The sequence below is a fragment of the Plecotus auritus genome, assembly GCF_963455305.1.
Source record: "Plecotus auritus genome assembly, chromosome: 4".
NCBI classification, from domain to species: domain Eukaryota; kingdom Metazoa; phylum Chordata; class Mammalia; order Chiroptera; family Vespertilionidae; genus Plecotus; species Plecotus auritus.
Window position 1 is genome coordinate 91,351,047 of NC_137775.1, and position 23,885 is coordinate 91,374,931.

Below are 23,885 nucleotides of genomic sequence, written 5' to 3' on the forward strand. Positions count from 1 at the left end.
ATAGTAGCATTATTTACAATAGCTAAGATCTGGAAACAGCCCAACTCCCCATCAGTACTAGTAAATGAGTGGATAAAAAAAGCTATAGTTGCCCTGGCCAATGTAGCTCGGTTGGTTAACTGGGCGTCATACCATGCACTGAAAGATTGCTGGTTCAATTCTCAGTCATGACACATGCCCAGGTTGCAGGCTCAAACCCTAGTAGGGAGCATGCAGGAGGTAGCTGATTGATGTTTCTCTCTTTCCTTCTCTATTTCTCTCCCTCTCTCCCTCCCTCCATCTCCCTAAGCATGTATTTAGGTAAGGATTAAAAACAAACAAAACAAAAATATTTTAAAACAAAGTTATGGTACATTTACACAATGGAATACTATGTGGCTGTCAGAAAGAAACAATTCTTACCCTTTGCAACAGCATGGATGGATCTGGAGATTATTATGCTAAGTGAAATAAGTTAGTCAGAGAAAGACAAATACCATATGATCTCACTTATATCTGGACTCTAATGAGAAAAATAAACTTATGAACAAAACAGAACCAGAGGCATGGAGCACTGAAACAGACTGAGGGATGTCAGAGGGGAGGGTGGTGGGAGGGACTGGATAAAAGAAAGCGAAGATGCCTGGCAGGTGTGGCTCAGTGGTTGAGTGTCGACCTATGAACCAGGAGGTCACAGTTTGATTCCCGGTCAGGGCACCTCTCCCAGTTGGGGGCTCCATTACCGTTGTGGGGCGTGTAAGAGGCAGCTGATCAGTGATTTTCTCTCACCATTGATGTTTCTATCTCTCTCTCCCTCTCCCTTCCTCTCTGAAATTAATAAAAATATATATTTTTAAAACATGATGGGATTAGCCAAATAATATATATGTATAGCCTATGATCACAGACAACAGTGTGATGAAGGCCAGGGGAGGAGAAGGGTCAGGGATTGGGAGGAGGTGGACAAATAGGGAAAATGGAGGATATCTGTAACAGTGTGAACAATAAAAAAAAATTAAAAAAAAAATTAAACACCCAGAAATCACTACCCAACACGGAACTCGAGTATTTTCTAAAAATAGTAGGTCATCTCTGTGTATTCCTTTCTTAAGAAAAGCCAGATAGTTACTAAAAGAATCATGATAACACTGCTTAGATTTATTGAGATGTCATCCATCTTCTCAAAGTTAAAACTAGTTATATATGCCAGTTTGTTTGTTTCTAGATTCTACTTTGTATATGAGGTGTTTCCAAATGAGATAATTAAACAGAGGGGGAAGAGTTCTATACTATATTATATAAATATTTAAAGGAAAAAGAAGTATGGAAACATTAAAAAAATCCAAACATTATAGTTTCTTAAATAACTGACAATACTTCCATATTAAAAAAACTTGCCCTAACTGGTTTGGCTCAGTGGCTAGAGCGTCGGCCTGTGGACTCAAGGGTCCCAGGTTCGATTCCAGTCAAGGGCATGTACCTTGGTTGCAGGCACATACCCAGTAGGGAGTGTGCAGGAGGCAGCTGATCGATGTTTCTCTCTCATCAGTGTTTCTAACTTTCTATCCCTCTCCCTTCCTCTCTGTAAAAAATCAATAAAATATATATATTTTTTTAAAAAACAGGGAGCCCTAACCGGTTTGGCTCAGTGGATAGAGCGTCAGCCTGCGGACTGAAAGGTCCCAGGTTCAATTCCGGTCAAGGGCATGTACCTTGGTTGCAGGCACATACCCAGTAGGGAGTGTGCAGGAGGCAGCTGATCGATGTTTCTCTCTCATCAGTGTTTCTAACTTTCTATCCCTCTCCCTTCTTCTCTGTAAAAATTCAATAAAATATATTTAAAAAAAAACACACAAAACAAAACAAAAAAAAACTTGCAACCTCCAAAGAAAGAATGTTAATGGTGACCAAAAGAAAAACCTAATACAAAAGAACATGAGAGCCCTGGTTGGATGGCCCAGTTGGTTGGAGCGTCATCCCATGCACCAGGAAGTTGCGGGTTTGATTCCCAGTCAGCACACATACCTAGGTTGTGGGTTCGATCCCTGGTAGGGGCGTGTAGGGGAGGCAACTGATTGATGTTTCTCTCTCCCATCAATGTTATCGGTGTTTCTCTTTCTCTCAAAACAAACAAACAAACAAAATAAACCTGTCCTGGGGTAAGTATTGAAAAAAAAAAAGGAAAAAGAACAGTAGATACCAGAACCTTTGCTAGGATTTCATTCATTCTACACCTTTCCAAGAGTTGCCAATTAAAGAGGCGCTTGTTAGTCCAAATTGTAGCCATATAAACCATTCTTTTGGAGATGTGCCCAAAAGGAAATAAAACCATAGACAGAAAGGTGTTCACTTCAATGAACAACAACAACAAACAAACAAACAAAAAAAAAAACAAAAAAAAGGAAGAAAGAAAAAAGGAGAGTGTTTCCTTTTAAAAATGTATCAGTTTATACATACCTGCATACATTTGAGTAATTCCAAAAAGGCATCAAATCCTTCTAGGAACTTCTGCCTGAGATCATCTGACCACTCAGTTGGTTTACTAATCAACACATACCTAAAAAAGATCAATGAATATATAGATAAACGCTGACATTTTACAAGTTGCAACTGGTTTGATAAACAAAAACTTACTTGAGGTCTAAAATAAGGCTCTGAACTCTTCTAAATTTGAAGGCTTGTAAAGCAGTATATCGTTCAAACTGAAATCTACCCTGGGCATCTCGATGTCTCAAATGATCCATGAAAGTCTTAATGATAATGGTCAGCAGGTTTTCTTCTGTGATGAGCATCCGAGCCTAGAACAAAGTGTAACAGGCCACATGGTAACCAAAACGTATTTACTAGGAATCTAAGAAAACGTCACCAACTTTGGTTAGAGTTTTCAGTTTAAAGCTTTCCAACATAACTAGAGTATAATAAAATAAATAATACATCACTGTGTATTTCTAAATAACAATTACTACTCCATTTGCCACTTGTATGAAGCAACAATTACATCATGGAGAAAGACGCCAGAATGTTAGGAGACACATCCAAGGCTCATTATTCAAAGACAATTCAAATTCAGGGTGGGGGCCTGAACTGGGCTGCAAATTTTCCTTAACTGGGATATTTAGACACCTATAATGGTATGGTATAATTACTCTAGAATCCAAAGGTTTATTATCACAGATTCTGTAGAACTTAGTATCTATCCTATCTAATAAAAGAGTATTATGCAAATTAACCATCACTCTGCTACACCCATAAGCCACGCCCACCAGCCAATCAGAGAGAATATGCAAATAAACCCAACCAAGATGGCTACGGCTACAGAGAGCAGGAGGGAGGCTTGGGTTTCCCTGGCAATGGAGGAAGCCAAGCTTTCTACCTGCCTTGCCGGCCTAGGCCTCCACTCAAGGCTACAAAGTTTCAATTATAGAAGATACATAAATCCCAACAGAAATGGCTGTCGCCACAGAGCAAGCAGAAGGCTTGGCTCCACTCCAGGCTACAAAGTTTCAATTGTAGAAGATAAATAAACCCCAGATACCAGGGCCTCCGCTTGGGTTGGCAGGGGGCGTGACCGGCCTGCAAACCACCACAGGCCCCTTGCCCAGGCCGCCCCACACCCCAAGGGAACCCCCACCCTGATCCGGGACACCCTTCAGGGCAAACCAGCTGGCCCCCACCCGTGCACCAGGCCTCTATCCTATCTAATAAAAGAGTAATATGCAGATTGACCATCACTCCAACACACAAGATGGCTGCCCCATGTGGTCAAAGATCCTGCCCCCAGGTGGACACAAGATGGCCACCACAAGATGGCCAGCAAGGGAGGGCAGTTGGGAAGGTCCAGGCCTGCAAGGGAGGGCAGTTGGGGGCGATCAAGCCTGTAGGGGAGGGCAGTTAGGGGTGAGCAAGCCGGCAGAGGAGGGAGGTTGGGGGCGACCAGGCCTGCAGGGAAAGGCAGTTGGGAGGGACCCAGGCCTGCAGGGGAGAGCAGTTGGGGGGGACCAGGCCTGCAGGGGAGGGTAGTTAGGGGTGACCAGGCCTGCAGGGGAGGGCAGTTAGGGGAAAACAGGCTGGCAGGGGAGCAGTTAGGGGTAATCAGGCTGGCAGGGGAGCAGTTAGGCATCAATCAGGCTGGCAGGGGAGTGGTTAGGGGGTGATCAGACTGGCAGGCAGAAGCGGTTAGGGGCAATCAGGAAGGCAGGCAGGCAAGCAGTTGGGAGCCAGCAGTCCTGGATTGTGAGAGGGATGTCCAACTGCCCGTTTAGGCCTGATCCTGGTGGTGGGATCGGGCCTAAATGGGCAGTCGGATATCCCTCGAGGGGTCCCAGATTGGAGAGGTTGCAGGCTGGGCTGAGGGACACCCCCACCCCCCGGTGCACGAAATTCATGCACCGGGCCTCTAGTATATATATAAAAGCCTAAGCAACTGTTAAAACCGCTGACAAGCACTGACCACCAGGAGGCAAATGCTCAACACAGGAGCTGCCCCCTGGTGGTCAGTGCGTTTCCACAGCCAACCTCCCCTACCAGCCAACCTCCTGCGGTCCCTGCCCCTGGCCAGCAGGCCCTGATCGCCTGATTAGGGCTGGGCCCTGGACTGGGATGGAGAATCAGGGATGGGTGGCGGTGGACGGGACTCCTTTCCCAGGGGGATGGGTAGCCAACCTCCTGTGCCCCGTCCCTCCCCACAGCAGGTAGGCCCCATTCAGCCCGCCACCCACCAGCCGCCCTAGTGGCGCGGCTGCGAGGGAAGGAGCGGGGGGAGGTGGGGAACTGCACGGTGGCGGGGCGCCGATGATGGTGGTATCAGCATCCAGCACCCGTTCCTTCTGCGCCTGGCCGGGTGACCATCACCTCCTCTCCCGACCCCACCGGGTGCTTCGGGCCCCAGACTGTGATGGAGAACCGGGGGTGGGTGGCAATGGATGCGGCCCCTTTCCCAGGGGGGCTGAGGGCCGGCTCCCTCCTTGGGGCTGGTGGCCAACCTCCCATGCCCCATCCTTGCCCCGGTCAGCAGGCCCCAATCAGCCTGCTGCCCGCCCACTGCGGTGGCGGCGTGGTGGAGTGGGAAGGAGGAAGGGGGAGGCGGGGAACCGCGTGGTGGCAGGGTGCTGATGTTGGTGGCATTGGTGTCCGGTGTCTGTTCCTTCCTCGTCCGGCCCGACGACTGTCGCCTCCTCTACCGACCCCGCTGGGGCCTTTGGGCCCCAATTGGCCCTGATCACCAGCCAGGCCTAGGGACCCCACCTGTGTACGAATTTTATGCACCGGGACTCTAGTGTGTATATAATAATAAATATTCATATACATATATATGCATATATATACATTTATAATAGCTGGATTAAGTGTTATTAAGTGGATAAAAGTATGGATATGTATAATTATATCCACCCCCCCCCACCAAGAATAGCATATTATAAATACTGTTCTACACTTTATTTCACTTAATATATTTTAGAAATTGTCCCATATCAATTCATATAAATTCCTTTTTCTTTTTAACTATCATTAGGTATTATTTGGTATCATACTTTATTTAGCCAGGCCCTTATTGGTGAGACATTTGTTTTTCCCCAGTTTTATTTATTACAATAGATACAACAACAAATATCTACTCTATATAGTTGAAAGAATATTTGTAATTTCCTAAAAGTGGAATTACTGTGTTAAAGTATGTACATTATAACTTTTGACTGATATCACCAAACTATCCCCTCAAAGAAGCTTACCAATATATGTTCATCTACAATGTGTGCTTTCCCCTCTTGCTCTCAATAACACAATGCAATTTCAAACACTTTGATGTCTATCATTCCAATGGTTTTAATTTACATCTTACTATGAATAAGGTTAAAATTATTTTTTAACAATTTGCATTTCCATTCTTGCTCCTCAGCAAGTTACAAAAGTCTAATATTACTTTGAATGCCACATATTACTGATATAAAAGATGGTGGATTTCTCTGCACTTGTATAGTTTAACTATGTTCCAAGCTGTTATTGGTGCTAGGTGACTATTTAACTAGATCTTACATAAGCCAATACCAGGTTTATTAGCAATATAGAAAGCTGCATCAGAAAGTAGGACCAAGGAAAAAAAAAGTAGGACCAGCCCTGGCCAGTGTGGCTCAGTTGGTTGGGTGTTGTCCCGTGCACTGAAAGGTTACCAGTTCCATTTCTGGTCAGAGCACATGACGAGATTGTGGGCTAGATCCCCTGTAGGGGTGTGCAAAAGGCAGCCAATCAATGTTTTGCTCTCACATTGATGTTTCTCTCTCCCTTCCTCTCTCTCTAAAAATCAATAAAAAATCTAAAAAAAAAAAAAAAAAGTAGGACCAAAAATGCAAAAGAAAAAAGTCTGAGACTATAGTGAAGTTGTATTCTAATGTAGAGATTAAATTCTAAGGTTATCAGATAAGGAGAAAATATATATAAATCAACAGGGATTAACTGTTGAAGACTGAGGTCAAGTTTGAAGGAGGGGAGGTGTTAACAGATTAAGTAAAAAGATTTTCCTTTTTTTTTGCATGCTATATTAGTTGATTTTGATGAACAAGTTAAGTGAGTAGAATGCAATTTCATTAATCTAAGGGAAAACACTGTAGAGCCTGCTTACAAGACTTAAAACAGGCAGTAAAAAGAAGTTTGGTGGAGTGACAACTTAATATTGGTATAACGTAAATTTCACCAACTGAGGCACTTACTAGCAATCTCAGTTTCATATGAATGTTAAAAGAGATGGCTCATCCACTACATAGGTTTGGATTGGATTCTAACTTCTTTACTGTCTGTACTAAGGCACCACCCCCATTAAAGTAGGGAATTTATTAAGGCATTTCTACTTCTAAAAAGATAACTAAAGTAAGTATGTATTTTCCAGGATACAACAGAAAAGAAAAACTTTAAGTGCTTGTCTGTATCACCTCATGCCTAGATTGTTGCTAACTTTTCAAGGTGATTTTCAACATTAAATATCTAACATTACATAGTTCTAATACTTCTTATCACACACCCTAAAACATACTTGATTTTTATGCTGACAATTTCACTTTGCTTTAAAAAAGACACATTACTGCTATTTACCTTAATTACAGTTTTATTCATATTATGTAATTTATAGTCAACTTTGTATTGCAAAGCTCATTACATATCTAAATAGCATATTCAACATGGGCCAAATTCCTCCCAAAGACTCCAATAATGGTCTGTGCACACAGTTTTAGTTCAACTAAACATGACACAGTATACAGGGATAATGCTGACTGAGGGCACATTTAATAAAATAAATTAAAATAAGATACTCTAATCACTTGTATTAGTACCAGTTCTTGACCAAACTATTTAAAAATGAAGACTGTGCTACCTATAAGGTAATTCTAATTCAAAAGATACCAATAAATGGGATTCTATCACTGCTATAAAACATCTTACTAATATATAGGGCCGGGGTCTTTAACCAGGTGTGCATAATTATTAACATTGCTTTTTCAAGAAATGATACATGTACTCTTCAGCTTCTAGGCATGATGAAGTGGGTTGAAGCTGACCACCATTTCTACCAAGAACTAGAAAAGGTCAATGAAAAGAAGAGTCTGGAGTCCAGCTGGTGTGGCTCAATGGTTGAGCACTGACCCATGAATCAAGAGGTCACTGGTTCAATTCCTGGTCAGGACACATGCCGCGGGTTTCAGGCTTGATCCCCAGTAGCGGGTATGCAGGAGGCAGACAATCAAAGATGTTTCTTTCTTATCGGTATTTCTTTCTCTCTATCCCTCTCCCTACCCTTCTCTCTAAAAATCAATAAAACATATTTTTTTAAAAACTAAAGGGATGTTCTTACAACATTCTTAAAAAAAAGAAAAAGTTTAAAATTACTAGAGAGCTGCTGAGCCGACAAGGATTGCAGTGGATATAATCATGGAGAAGGGTGATGGCAGAGGAAGGTGAGCCAATAATTCTGCAACTACTTTTCTCTCAACATTTGACTCCTCTGGGAGTGGAGCAAAATGGGAATGAAGATCCCAGGAGTGTGACAAAGCTGCTAATAACAGGGGGAAAAACCTGTTGAGATTTCAAAAAGAACAGAAAGGTGGGAACCAAGTCCAACTTTCTTCCAGTTTTCCCCTTAAGACGTGCAAAATTCTGAAGCTAAGCAGGCTAGAAATCTAAGAAGAGAGAGCAGAAAGCCTAGTAGAGCAAAGCAGTGATGTGGCAGTCTTTAAAAAAATTTATTACAATTTTTTAAATGAATTGCATCCATTTTCTTTTTAAAAAAATATTTTTATTGATTTAAGAGAGAAAGGGAGATAGAAACATCAATGATGAGAATCAGATTGGCTGCCTCCTGCATGGCCCCTACTGGGGATCGAGCCCACAACCCAGGCATGTGCCCTGACCGGGAATTGAACCATGATCTCCTGGTTCATAGGTCAACACTCAACCACTAAGCCACACCCGCCAGGCTTATGAAAAAAGTTTAATGTTGATATTACTAGAGGTGTCCCTCCCCCCCTCCCCTTTGCCTACCTCTTCCCACCTTGGCCTTCACAAAACTATTGTAGGTGTCCATGAAGTATGCATATATGATCTTAAGCTAATCCCTTCACCTTCTTTATCCAGCTTCCTCCCCTCGGGCACTGGCCAGTCTGTTACATGTATCTGGTTTCATTTTGTTCATCAGTTTATTTTGTTCAGTAGATACCACATATTAGTGAGATCATATGGTATTTGTCTTTCTCTGACTGGCTTATTTCGCTCTCCAGATCTCTGTCCACACTGTTGCAAAAGGTAAGAGTTTCTTTCTTTCTTTTTTTTTTTTTACAGCCACGCAGTATTCCACTGTGTAAATGTACCACAGCTTTGTTATCCACTCACTAGAGGCCCGATGCACAAAATTCGTGCAAGAGTAGGCCCTTGCAGCCCCAGCTGCCTCGTGGCCCCACCCCCTGCCCACTGGTTATTCTGAAAGGTTGTCCGGAAGGTCGTTCCGCCATCCAGTTTAATTAGCATATTAGCTCTTTATTATATAGGATCTGTTCATGGGCACTTGGGTTATTTCCAGATCTTGCCTATTATACATAACTAGAGGCCTGGTGCACGAAATTCGTGCACTGGGGTGGGGGTGGGTCCCTCAGCCCAGCCTGCCCCCCTCTCACAGTCCAGGAGCCCTCAGGGGATGTCCTACTGATGGCTTAGGCCTAAGCCACAGTCTGGCCTCCCTCTGTGGGAAGTGACCGGGATGATCAGGGGAAGGCGCCACCCCCATCATCCCGCTGCTGCTTCCACTGCCAGCCGCTGCAGCCGCCAATGTGTTTTCATCAACACGGACTCCAATCCCTTCACCAAGAAAAAATGACAATTTTGTTCAGGCATTTTCAAGATGTGTCTTTCATAGGATATGACATTTCTTTCTATTTTTTATCCTCACCTGAGGATATGTTTCCATTGATTTTTAGAGAGCTTGGAAGAGAGAGGGAAAGACAGAGAGAAACATCAATGTGAGAGGGACACTTCAATTGGTTGCCTCCTGCATGAGCCTTGACCTGGGCCCTGGCCAGGGAGGAGCCTGCAACCTAGGTACATGCCCTTGACCAGAATCGAACCTGGACCCTGCGGTTCCGCAGGGCAAGGCTCTATCCACTGAGCCAAACTGGGTAGGACAGGATATGACATTTCTTAGCCCCTCCAGCAGTGGACCTTCGTTTTTTCCTCTAGGAGTGAGGTGGAAAAACCCTATATCACCTTCTTGAATTCTTATTACCCAATTACCAAAAACACTGCAAATGGCGTGTACAGGGAGCTTAGCCAATGAGGGGTCAGAAAAGGTGTTTCCTCTGCAGCTCATGTGCAGAGGCCCCCTGGTGTGTGTCGCTGGGGTGGGGGCGGCATGCAGTCCCCTCCCACCCATCTGTGCGTGCAGCTTCTCCTGAGCAGGTCGTGATGCAGCCTCCTCCTGAGCCAGACGTGACGCCTTAAGGTGTCCCAGCTAATTTGCATATTCTCTCCCTCTCTCTCTCTCTCTCTCTCTCTCTATATATATATATATATATATGTATGCTCCTATAAATATAGCGATGCATACATTCATTCTAACTGGTGTTTCAGGATTCTTAGGATATATTCCCAGAAGTGGGATTGTTGGGTCAAAAGGCAGTTCCATTTTTAATTTTTTGAGGAACCTCCATACTGTTTTCCATAGTGGCTGCACCAGTCTACATTCCCAGATGTGGCAGTCTTTCTATGCTGAGTAAACAGGACTAGAGTTCAGGACCTTATAGAAGGGAAGAACTCTAGTGAGCACTCCAGGCTCTAAACTGGGGACCCTTAAAGGGTTATGATCCAAGGGCGAGAATAAATCAGAAATAAGAGTGTTGCCAAAACAACCTTGAGTCATGTCAATTCCTTATTGAACTAAGGTGATCAGCCTCACTCTGCCTAACAACATTAAGGGGAACATTCTTGAGAGAAAGATATCATACTGTGTGTATGATTTTTAAATAAACAATGTTTAGTCAAAAGGCAATGAGGGAAAAAAAAGGCAATGAGAGCCTTGGCTGGTGTGGGTCAGTTGGCTGAGTGTTGTCACATGCACCAAAAGGTTGCTGGCTCGATTCCTGGCACATGCCAGAGTTGTGGGCTTGATTCCCAGTAAGGGGAGGGGGTATGCAGGAGGAAGCAATTTATGCTTTTCTCTCTCTCTTTCTTCCTCCCCCTTCCACTCTCTCTAAAATCAACAAAAACATATATTTAAAAAAGGCAATGAGAAAGAGAGAATGGGGCAGAAATCATATTTGAAGAGAGAATGGCTCCAAAATTTTGAAAAGTGGAAAGGCATCAGACTAGAGATTTAATATCTACAGATCACAATATTTATAAATATAAAGAAAACCACATCTAGGTAAATCACAGTAAAACTGCTGAGATCTAAGATAAATGTCAATAAAGCATTATTAGGTATTCCAAATGACTGTAAATGAAAAGGGGTAAATATTAATAAAAAAGTCATACAGTAGGAACAAAACTATAGATGATCATATAATGGTATTCTCAGACAATGATTTGAAAATAGCTATGATTTACATATTCAGGAAACTTAGGAAAAGATAAAGAGTTTCACCAGAAAACTGGAATGCATTTTAAAATATATATATATATTTTTTTACTGATTTCAGAGAGGAAGGGAGAGGAAGAGACAGACAGAAACATCAATGATTAGAGAGAATAACTGATTGGCTGCCTCCTGAACACCCCCATACTGGGAATTGAGCCTGCAACCCGGGCATGTGCCCTTGGCCAGAATCAAACCTGGGACCCTTCAGTCTGCAGGCTGATGTTCTATCCAGCCAAACCAGCTAGGGCTGAAATGCATTTTTTATTTATTTATTTTATTTATTTACTAGAGGCCCGGTGCATGGATTTGTGTACCGGTGGGGTCCCTCACACTGGTGCACGATCGGGGCTGGGGAGGGACTGCGGGAGGGCTCCAGGGCATGTCTGGCCCATTTCGCCCAGTCCCGCCAGCCTGTTTCGCCTAGTCCTGATCGGCCAGACCCCAGGAGCAAGCTAACCTACCGGTCGGAGAGTCTGCCCCCTGGTGGTCAGTGTGCATCATAGCTACTGGTTGAATGGTCGAATGGTTGCTTAGGTAGGTAGGTAGGTAGGTAGGTAGGTAGATAGGTAGATAGATAGATTTTTGTTTTGTTTTGGAATGCATTTAAAAAACATACAACAACTTTCACTTTAGGGTTCAGGGAAGATGGAGTAGATGTACTTTTCTCTAGTATTTTCCCACTAAGTACAACTAAAAACTCTGGGCATTATAGGCAAAAGTAACACCAAAGACTCTGAAAAGCAGTGAGAACCTTGGATTCTGAGGTCCCCACTGGCTAGGGACCTCAGAATCCAAGGAATGACATGGCAGAATTCTTTGTTTTCACTTCATATATCCCAGACATGGAGCTGAAGAAGCTGGCAATCTGCAAATGTCAATGGGAACAGACTTAAAAAATTTCTTTTTAAAAATGCCCTGATAAAAACCTGCTCTTTCTAGCCACAGGAAAGGAATAACTTAACAAAACAAAACTTTCAGATAATAACCTCTCCACTCTAGTCAACCACCACAGAAATAAATTGAGGCTCTATTCCCACTGACACCCGCAAAGGCAGAGTGGAGAATCTAGAAGACTTTTACTCTTAAGAGGCAGAAATGTGGTGCTTGACTACAATTAGGATGCATGTCATAACCTCCAGGGAAATGCTGCTCAAAATATGGTCCACAGACGAGCAGCCTAAAAACTGCTTGTTGCCAGTTGTGATGAGAAGTTGGCAACAAGATAAAATCAACTACTTATAACAGTTCAGTTAACATTATTTTTCATAGCAAGATTTTCTAAAAAAATATTTTAAGGAGAGAAAGGAAGAGAGAGAGAGAGAGAGAGAGAGGGTGGGGGATACATTGATTGGTTGCTTCCTGCATGCATTCCAGTTTTCTGGGGATCAAACCCGAAACCCAGGTATGTGCCCTTGACCTGGAATTGAAACTGAGACCCTTCGGTGTTTGGGCTGACCACTGAGCAATAGGGCCATAGCAAGATTTCTGCTGAAAACAGTAATGTGTGTTTCACGTTCTGGTACAAACTGTTTATCTTTTCATAACTGACAGTTTGAGTAAAACTGTTCTAGAGAGAACCTTAAAAGTATTAAATGAATGTACAAGTAACAAATTAATAAAAGGAAAAATAAAAAATAAATATTTAATCCAAAAGAAGGTAAAAAAGGAGAGAAAAAGAAACAAGATAGGCGAGTTAAACAGAAAAAAATCATAAGGTGGTAAATATAAATCCAAATATATGGGTAATTATATTAAGTGTGCAGAAAACTAAAATATTAAGAGTGTCAGGTTAGATAAACAACAAAACCCAAATACATGCTTTTTATAAGCAATACAACTTAAATATAAGGTTACAGAAAAGTAAAAAAATTAACAATGGAAAATATACACTATGCAAACACTACCCAAAAGAAACCAGTTGATGCTATAATATCAGATAAATTAGACTTCAAGGCTACAACTATGGTTTGAGATGAAAAGATATAATCTATATATATAATATATATAAAAAGCCAGTGTCCTTAAAGACTGGAACAACAAAATGACCTGTTGCCATGAGATGGCATTGACCACTTCTCGGTCCCTCCCCCCCCCTGCCTGCGAGCAGGGGTGGGGCGGGACTGGAGACTGGCGAGTGGGCTGAACTGCTGACCTCTTGGTCCCTCCCCCCAGCCCACAGGCTCCAATGGATCAGTGATGGTGAATGGGGGAATTGGGGTGGGTGGCAGGAGGACCGGGCTGGCTGTCAGGCTGTTGGGATCACCAGTTCATCCCCGGCTGCTCGGGGGCTCAGGCCTGCGGGGAAGCCGGCGCTGGCAATTTCACCTCCATGCGCATGCGCCGGGCTGGCTGCTGATGGAACGCGCTGCCCGCTCAGGGCCACTCATAACGGGGAGGGTAGGTCGCGGGCGCACCAGGCAGCCTCCGTCAGTGCCTCAAGCCCCAGCAGCAGTGGCAGTGGCACCCATGTGAGTGGCCCAAGCAGACAGCACATTCCATCAGCTCTCCTGTGCGCGCTTTCCCACAGGCCTGAGCAGCCAGGGATGAGCTGGTGATCCCAATGGCCTGACAGCCCGGTGGCAGAGGCGGCGTTCAGCCTGTATATATATATATAAAAGGCTAATATGCAAAGTGTCCCCTTGGGAGTTCGGTCGCTCGCTATAATGTGTGCTGACCACCAGGGGGTGGCGCGGAATGAAGGAAGGCCCCAGCTGGCAGCCAGCAGCTGGGGAAGGGAGGCCCCAGCCAGCAGCCGGCAGCCAGAGGCCCCGATCGGCCCTGATCACCGGCCAGGCCTAAGTACCCTAACCCTGCATGAATTTCGTGCACTGGGCCTCTAGCTCATATATAAAAGGCTCAATTTGGAAAGTATAATTCTAAATTTGTATACATTCGATCAATCATATTGCTTTAAGATATGTGAAGCAAAAACTTAGAGAAGTAAAAGGAGAGAAATCAACAATCATTGTGGGAGATTATTAACATGCTTTGATAGTTCATAGAACAAGTAGTTAAAAAAAAAAGTGAGTATATAAAAGACTTACACAATGAAAATGAACAAACTTGACCTAAGTGACATATATAAATACTGTGCCCAATAATAAGAGGATATTCATTGCTTTCTAGTCCACATTGAATATTTACCAAAGCTGACAACATTCTGGGCCATAAAATCAAGTCTCAACAAATTCCAAAGGACAAGAATCAGAGTATGTTCTCTGACCACAGTGAAATTAAGTTAGAAACTCATAACAAAATTATTAGAAAATGTCCAAATGTTTCAAAATTTAGCAATATACTTCTAAAAATAATAATCACAAAGAAGAAAAAAAGTAGGTTAAAGAAGAAATCACAAAGGAACTTGGTTTTATGAACTCAATAATAATAATGACATAAAATTGTGGGATGCAGCTCAAAAAATTGTTTAGATAGAAACTTAAGCCCTAAGTGCTTATCAGAAAAGAAAGGCTGAAAAAGTCAATGATTTAAATATCTCAAGAAATAACAAAAAGAATGGTAGTCACCCTGAAAAGCAAAATTTTTTCTCAGAAAGCTTTTAATATTTCACCATTACATAAAATGTTTCCTTTGGATTTTTACTTTTTGTTTTGGCTTTAGGTCCTTTATCAGACTAAAGACTTTCTCTTTCATTCCTAGTTTGCTATGAGGTATTTTTATTTGTCTTAATTCATAAATAATTGTTTAATTTTCATGAATTCAGGAAAAGCACTTGATATGATTTTTCCCTCCTTTTTTGTTTGTTAAATAAGGTGAATTATGTCAATTGATTTTTTTCAAATGTTATACTACTCCTGGTTGTGATGTATGATTGTTTAAAAAAATATTACTTGATTCAATTTGTGTGATCTCATTTGTGGTAATTAGATGGTAATTTTCTTTTCTTGTAATAGCCTTGTTGGGTTTTGGTATAAAGATTACACAGGACTCTATTAAATTGGCAAGTACATTCTCTTTCTCTGTCTTCAGAAAAACTTACGTAAGACAGATGTTATTTCTTTCTTAAATATTTAGAAGAATTCCTCAGTGCAGCCATTTTAGCCTAGGGATTTCTTTATGAGAAAATTTTTATACTAATTAAAAATTTCAATTTCTTGTTTTTTCTTTTCATAACTTGTGTTTTCTCCCTGGGAATTTTGTCTCATTTCATCTAAATTTCTAATTTTATTAAATTGGTCCTCATATTATTTTATTTTCTATTCAGTATCTGTAAGATCTACAGTTTTGTTTAAATTTTAAAATTTTCTGTTTTTCTTATTAGTCTTAATAGAGATCTATCCCTCTTTTCTGGTCTTTTCAAAGTACCAACTTTTGGTTGTGTTGATTTTTCTCTTTTGAACATTTACTTTGTTTTATTAATTTCTGCTCCTTATTATTTCCCCTTTTCTACTTTCTTTCATCTTTTTTTGTCATCGTTGATTCTATTCCGTATCTTAATAAGGGGAAGGGACTTCTCAAAATTTAAGATTATATACACAAGCTGTCTGTTTCTAATGGATAAATTTGTTAGACCAATCAGCTTAATTTTAACGCCTCAGTTCAAAACCTCAGGGAAGTACTATGAGATAGTATAGATGAAGGTAAATTACTTTTCCCCTCCAGATTACATATTTGAGAGTATGTTCTAGTATGGTTGAAGGTATCTGAAGTCTGATCACCCATTAATAGAATATTATTCTATTCAGGAATATACAGATCTTAGTTCTCTATTATTTTAAGGCTTTATTTTTAGTAATGGAAAACAAAAAAGTTCTTCTTAGTCTTTCAGTACTTACAAGTGAAGGAACTGTGAATATCTGAACCGAGAGGTCTGCGACTGAAAACTCTCTGTCGTGGTCATCTGTCACATAATCACTCTGCAAACGCTCATAGTTCTATTAAGAAGGCAAAAAAAGGCAAGGAGTGCCAGCTATCAGTTACAAAGGAAAGGCAAGCACTACTCACCAGAGTAGGTGCGGTGAAGAACTGGACAGACAGAGCAGTCACGGACACTGCTCGCTCGTGATCATCCTCCATAAAATCTCTCTGCAACTGCTGGTAATTCTAAACAACAAGGGGGAGATTCACCTCTAATCCACATTGACCAAATGGTTAAGGATAATAATGAAAAATCAGTGCTGGAGGTGTCAATGAGATAACACGCACTGACACATAAGAATGATAACTGGAATAATTTCTACTAAATAAAGTGTGTATAAATATTAACTCACTGGACAATCGTTAAAACACAAATGGCAGTTTATGAGCTGAAATGGGAGTAATATCCTGGGATATAGTGGGCTACACTATAGTGCTTAGCACCATCACTGATAAAACCAAACTATTACTTCTGGATGTATATCAGAATCACCTGATGGCTCTTTCAAAGTAAAAGTGCTTGGGCCCCATTCTTGGTGAATCTGCTTTAGCAGATTTGAGAATAGAACACAAACACATATATTTTGAAAAAACTTCCCAATGAGTCTTACACACTTCCTTGGTTAAGAACTCCTCATTTAGATAAATAATAAAAAGGAATAGCCATTAGCTTAATCACATGCTGTTAAAAAGAACAGAATTCAACAATATCAATAATCTAGAGTTCATGATTTTTAAATCACATCCTTATATACACATGGTTTCAACTAAGAAGAGCTCTTCCTTGTATAAAATTTAATAGAAATAATACCATAATTCACAATGGGATAGGTTTAAATTTTCATTTATCGTTTCATATCATACATATCATACATATTCATGATATTCACATTACCATGGTAGACAATGAACAAGAAAAGCCTCACTGAATTTTATTCTATTAATAAAAGATAAAAAGATCATTTATGAAGTTTCTTAGAATTTAAAAGCAACACACTGACATATTACTTTAGCTGCTAATTTTACAAAGGCTAGATATAATCATGGGCAATAGTTACACTGTATACAACCTGATGATTTTGTTAATCTTCAAGTCTGAGAAACAACTTACCTTTGCAAATCGAACAGCGAACAGTTTCTTGTATTTCAAATCCATAAGTAGACTGCTCATGAACAACTGATGATACACACTCCTAGCACCTTTTACAAAGGGAGCAGATGTAAGAGAAGGATATATAAAACAAACCAAAAATTACATTCCCCAAGTTTTATATGGACAACTGTATTTTAAATCTCAAGAGCAAAACTACATGTGTTCCTTGCTGTAAAATATTTATAACCTGCTTCTTTAAAAAAAAAATTGATTTTTCTAAATACAGTTTCTAACAAAATACAAAGGTTATTTAATTTGTGTCATGGACCCCAGAATCTGTTTGTTTGTTTTTTTCCCAAAGAATAAAACTGCATATGCTAATTTGAAAAACCACACTTAAGAAAACTTAACATCCCAGTTACCTATATAGGTTCCCCTATACCTTAAAAGTAGTTAAGAGACTCACCTTTCCACAATTTGGAATCATTGAGCATCAATCTATCCACAAGAGAAGAATTTTCACCATCTGGCCCTTCTTGTAAACCAACTTGACATAAAATTCGGCGAAGACCATCTTAAACAGGAAGAAAAGTAGTCATGAAATAGTAACTTCCAATATTAAACTAAAATTTTAGTAAAAACGTTCAAATAAATCTATGGAGTTTTACATGTTTTTATTAAAGGTCAAACTAAATCAGAAAAAGTGAACATATTAATGATTCTATTAACATTTTCATAAAAAGGAGAAAAATTCCAAATCTTGCATTATACACAAATTCTTATTCAGGAACATCAAAATATATGCCTATCAGAAAGGCAATGACCTCTTATGCTGTAAAGAATTTAAAGAGCAGCTCAGCTGGGGTTGCTAAGTGGTTGGAACGTCATCCTGTGCACTGAAGGGTCTCATGTTTGATTCCCAGTCAAGGGCTTGTACTTGGGTTGCAGGTTCCATCCCTGGCCCCAGGGCCCATGCAGGAGGCAAGCAATTGATGTATCTCTCTCACATCAATGTCTCTCTCTCTCTCCAAATGCCCTCCCTCCCTCCTTTCCACTCTCTCTAAAAATCAATGGGAAAAATATCTTCGGGTGAGGAATAACAACTAAAGAATTTAAAGAGCAAAGAATACAAAAAACAAAAAACAAAAAAACAACCCACTGAAATAATCAGTTCTTCAAATACCAATGTTAATTAAATCATATAATAGTAAAATTGTATTACCATTTAAAAGAAGGCATGAAAAAAAATAAAAATAAAAAAAATAAAATTAAAGAAGGCATGACTTCCGTGCTGTAATATATACCAGTTCTTTTTATTAATGCCATGCAAAATGTTCTTCATCATTAAACAAAAATTCACTGTGTCTGTGTAGCTATCTATGTGGACCTACTATGTGAGAGAACCTGGAAAACAAATTCCTACATCCTCTAAATACTAAACTTAAAAAAAAAAAAGTTGCTCAAATCCTATTAATAAAAGCCTATGTGGTCGTCACGCCCTCATGCAGTGACGCCCTCACGCTGCAACAAGTGATCACCAGGAGGCTATGTGCGGAGCAGGAGCATGCAAGTGGGCGGGGCTGCGTGCACGTAGGCTTGATGCTGCGTGCACAGCGTGGAGGCAGGTCCCGCAGCTCCACTTGGCGAGGCCTGGGGGTCCCGCGGCTCTGCATGGCGCAGAGGTGGGGCCCGCTGCTGTGCGCGGCGAGGCCTTGGGGTCCCGTGGCTCCAGCCTACCTCTTTGGGCAATCCATTGAGGAGCCCCGGATGGGTGGGTGGGGCCTATCTCTTTGGAGCAATCGATCGCGGGGCTCCCACACTATGAGAGGACACAGGCCAGGCTGGGGACCCCCCACTCCAAGTGCATGAATTTCGTGTGCCGGGCCTCTAGTATTGATATAAGCATTAACAAAACCAAAACTTTAATACCTTTCTGTTTCATACTTTATAATTAAAATTACTATTTTCAGAATTCTACAAGCATGCAAATAATTAGAAAAAAGAATAATTTTTACTATAGCACCTACTTGGCATACAGGTACCCCATGCAAAACATCAAAACTTAAGAAATGAGGGTGAGAGCTCCGGCCAGGTAGTTCAGTTGATTGGAGCATCATCCCATGCACTAAAAGGTTGAGGGTTCGATTCCCAGTCAGGGCACATACAGGAGGCAACTGATCGATATTTCCCTCTCAATTCAATGTTCCTCTTTCTCTCTCCCTTCTAAAATCAATAAACATAGCCCAGCCGGCATGGCTCAGTGGTTAAGCATCGATCTATGAACCAGGAGGTCACGGTTCAATTCCAGTCAGGGTACATGCCCAAGTTGTGGGCATAATACCCAGTGGGGGCTTGTAGGAGGCAGCCAATCAATGAGTCTCTCTCATCATTGATGTTTCTCTCTTCCCTTTCCTCTCTGAAATCAATAAAAGTATAAAAAATAAAAAATGAGATCAATAAACATATCCTCAGGTGAGGATTAAAAAAATGAGGGTAAGAAAAAGAATTGGAAAGATATTTATAAGTCAAGCAAACATGTTCTCTTAAATATCCACACCTTGTTTTTTTACCTGTCAGTTCAGTGTGGCAACGGTCTTTCAAACATTGCATTTCAATAGTTTCAGAAATTTTCTTTATAGTAATACAAATCATAATGTCACTTATCCAAACCTCCTCTCTTGCCTGAAGAACAGTATGTAGATAGCTCCCATCTATTCCTGTTTTACTCTTTAATGTTATACACCAAACTTGTATTTTTGGCATTGGACAGAGGGCTCTAATTCTGTTACCATTACATTAAAAATATTATCTAATTTGTATACTGTTGAAAAACAAAAAACTAAATTAGTAACTTCAAATTTGCAAATTTTTACAGTTGCAAATTACTAGTAACCAAAAGTTGCAGGAGTCAAAACAAAGGTATCAAGATTGGTGTATTATCTTTTTAAACTGCTAACCATTTAAGTTTTATTTACAGTAGCATTTCCCAGCTTGCTAAGTGAAAGAGTTCCACAGGTACTCCTTTAAAAAAAAAAAGGTTCTTTATCAAGTTGTGAGACTTAAGATTTCATTAGCATATTAAAGTCATTTATAATTGTTAAAACACAGGTGTCCTACGTTAATTTGAACACAAAATCCTTTGCATGCATATAAAAAGAATCCTGTGGATCAAAATTTGGGAAACAAGGGTTTTTATGTGCATACAGATATTCTGAGATGGTATTTTAAAATGTGAAATTAAAGCAAAAAATTCTTTCACTTGATATTTTTTTCAAAACAGTTTTGCAAGGGCATATAAGCTCATTTTTCAGTCAAGTAGCACCAGTTTTTATGAACCTACCTGAATATCCAATAATGCTTCCCAGCCAAGACAAAAGTTTCAAACCAAAATTCTGATGCGCGACAATAGACGAATGCATAACTTGAACTTTAAGTGGCTTTGTCTGTCTACTGGTATTTCTCTTAAAAAGAAATGGCAGGATGAAAAAACAAACTTAAAAAAGCTATTTTATAAAAAAGAGTTAATATTTTTATTTCATATAACTACAAACTGTTATTTTATTTTGTTTATATTAACCATCCTAATAGGTATGAAGTGGTATCTCATTGTGGTTTTTATTTGCATTTCCCTAAGGATCAGTAATGTTGAGCGTGTTTTCATGTGCTTATTGGCAATTTGTATATCTTTTTTGTGGACATGTCTCTTTAGTCCATCACAACTTTTTATTTAACATGTCCCCCTTCACTTCTGTTTAAACCATTTTTAGCCTCCCATTTAATCCCATCTCCATAACCCACATCAATACAGTAGATCCTTGCAAAGTTTCTCCATCTATACAAATAACATATGTATACATTAAAAAAGATTTTTGATTTATAAAACTGGGATACTATATATACTCTTGTGCATCTTTGTGTTAACTGATATTTTTGGTTAATGACTCATTATTCTGTGGTGTGGATTTATTCACACATCCTCTAGAGAAGGGCAATCATATTCCATGTGTTTTTAGTCTTCCGTGACTACAAAAAAAGCAGTACTAAAGATCTTCATACACACACTTACTGGTACTTATATTCTATGGGATAAATTGCTAGAAGTAAAACTTTAATAGATGCTACACTGTTTTCCAAAAATGCTGTTGCAATTTCTTTTTATACAAGTATTCCTATTCTCTGCATCTCTGCCAGCAAGATATTTTATCACTCTAATTTCTCCATTCTGTTGGGTATGAAATCTCCCTGTCATTTCACTGATTACTGTTGCGTTTGGGTCTTGTTTCATATATATAGACCACCTACATTTTCTCTGTTGTGATTACTTTTTTGTATCTTATGACCATTTTTCTATCTTATTTGTTCCCTACTTGATAATCTATGAGTGCTGTTTATCATAAACATTAAATGTCTACACTATTTTAGAAATAATTTTTCTAAATCTACTATTTATTTACTGATTTTGTTTATGGAATATTTTGCAATGCAATTTTTTAAAAAATGTATTTTTATTGATTTCAGAGAGGGAGAGAGAGAGATGGAAACATAAATGATGAGAGAGAATCATTGACCGGCTGCCTCCTGCACACCCCTACTGGGGATCGGGCCTGCAACCCAGGCATGTGCTCTTGATGGAATCGAACCTGAGATCCTTTGTCCACAGGCCGATGCTCTATCCACTGAGCCAAACCAACTAGGGCTGCAATTTTTTTATGTAGTAAAAATAAAATGTTTCTTTTCTAACTCCATTGGGTTCTAGTCTCAGTTAAGAAGATCTCTTTCGCCCTAGCTAGTTTGGCTCATTGGATGGAGGATTGGCCTGCAGACTGAATTGTCCCAGGCTCGATTCTGGTCAAGGGCACATGCCCAGGTTGTGGGCTCGATCCCCAGTAGGGGGCATGCAGGAGGCAGCCGAACAATGATTCTCTCTCATCATTGATGTTTCTATCTCTCTCTCCCTCTCCCTTTCTCTCTGAAATCAGTAAAAATAAAATTAAAAAAAAAAAAAAAAAAAAGCAGCTCTCCTCCCTTAAAATGTACCTAGGGTTTTCTAGATTTTCCTCATATCAGTATCTATTTCTGGACTTTCTATTTTATATTATGAATGTATCTATGCAAACACCACCAGAGATTACAAGCACTAATATTAAAAAAAAAAAAGAAAATATTTAGAATATGAAGTATAAAGGTATGCATGAGAAAATGAATTCACGGAAATAATTATCTCCAGGGAAAAAGTAAGGGGAATGGGATTAAGGGATAAGACAGGGGCAAATACTTTTTTATTTAAAATAAGTATAAAAATGTATATAATGTGGACACACAGGTGTTCATCATATTATCTCTATTTTTATCTGTATATTAAAAACATTTCACAATATATAATATTATTTTTAAAAAGGAGCTTTACATAAAATGCAGTTACATGGAATAGTTAAAAATAATAAATGCTAACTTTTAAAATAAATTTAAATGTGGGGATGCTTTCTTTTAGAGAAATAATACATGTAATAAATGCTATTAAGATATGCAGCATACCTTGCTATAAGGTACCAAGAAACAACTTCCCTTGAATTCTAATCTTGGTGCTAAAGGCCAGTTTAATTCTTAAAAAGTAACGTGAAACCCTATCAAAAACAAAACAAGACAAAAAGCAAAAAACTTTCTAGAGATGTCGATGTCTCTGATGAAATAAGAAGGCAGAAAAGATATATAATCTAAACATTCATTTTCTATATTAATCTTACACAGCTTTAAAAAATTAAATAAAGCAATAATGCAATGATCAAGAAACTTATCCTCAAACATAATTTTTGGCTGATGTTGGCTTTACATTAATAAAGGCAGAAAAATGTTTTCATAATGCCAAAATATGAAACTAGTCTTAAACTAATAAAAAGATAATAGTGTAGACATGTCTTAAAATTACTTACCACAATTACTGATTTTGCCTGCTCACAATACGGGAAATCTCCATATCGAACAGACCTACGTCCCTATAAACAAAGATATTTACAATTAACTTGTGAAAATATTATATTCAGTATTAATAACTTTTGTACCAGTAAACAAATAAACATATTTGAGCATACAACAAATCTGGTCAAATTTTAATATTTATAACATTCATTCTATTCATTGATAAAAAGTAAATGAAAATACTTTCCTTCAAAGCTATCCCAACATTTTTTTTTATTGTTTAAAATATTACGTCTCCTTTTTTCCCCATTGATCGCCCCCACTCCTACCCCCGAGGGCAAGCCCCCACGCCCCAATGTCTGTGTCCATTGGTTATGTTAATATACATGCATACAAGTTCTTTGGTTGATCTCTAACCCCCCTATCCCAACATTTTCAAGGCATTAATAAATATATTTTCTTGAATAAAACATTTATTCTTTCAGGCTGCTATAATTTCTTTCTTTTTTAAACCAGCTTTAAAAAAACAGTTTATTTAGGATCATGAAGGCAAATATTATTAATGTTTCTCTCTGTAGATATAGAATAGTGCTTGGGTTTCTATAATTTTTATTTTCATAACTAAAGATTTTGAATTACTGGGTAGAATAAGGATAACTATATCTATGTATATTTTCTCCTAAACTTATCTGACAATAATTTATAGTTATACCCAATATATATTTGGGCCAATATTTAAATGAAATTAAAAAAAATAGCTTAGCCGAAACCAGTTTGGCTCAGTGGATAGAGCGTCGGCCTGCGGACTGAAGGGTCCCGGGTTCGATTCCGGTCAAGGGCATGTACCTTGGTTGTGGGCACATCCCCAGTGGGAGGTGTGCAGGAGGCAGCTGATCGATGTTTCTCTCTCAT

The 23,885-nt window shown here is 39.6% G+C and overlaps 1 protein-coding gene across 15 annotated transcripts in view; it reads right to left on the reverse strand.

Moving 5' to 3' along the window:
* UBR2 (ubiquitin protein ligase E3 component n-recognin 2) overlaps window positions 1–23,885 on the reverse strand; it is a 133,521-nt gene that overhangs the window by 60,936 nt on the left and 48,700 nt on the right. For 10 of the 15 annotated variants that reach the window (XR_013960306.1, XM_080663178.1, XM_080663177.1 and 7 more), the window contains exons 7-13: window positions 22,988–23,050; window positions 20,398–20,518; window positions 17,524–17,631; window positions 17,076–17,164; window positions 15,883–15,981; window positions 2,614–2,777; window positions 2,437–2,536 (exon numbers count right to left, since the gene is read on the reverse strand). Coding sequence is in view for 14 of the 15 variants with exons in the window: in XM_080663178.1 (XP_080519304.1) it covers window positions 2,437–2,536; window positions 2,614–2,777; window positions 15,883–15,981; window positions 17,076–17,164; window positions 17,524–17,631; window positions 20,398–20,518; window positions 22,988–23,050 (744 nt within the window). In the remaining variant the exon portion in view is untranslated. Of the gene's footprint in view, window positions 1–2,436; window positions 2,537–2,613; window positions 2,778–8,670; window positions 9,316–15,882; window positions 15,982–16,051; window positions 16,151–17,075; window positions 17,165–17,523; window positions 17,632–20,397; window positions 20,519–22,987; window positions 23,051–23,885 lie in introns of those variants that run through there. The other 5 variants (XM_080663186.1, XM_080663184.1, XM_080663180.1 and 2 more) reach the window with 3 other exon arrangements.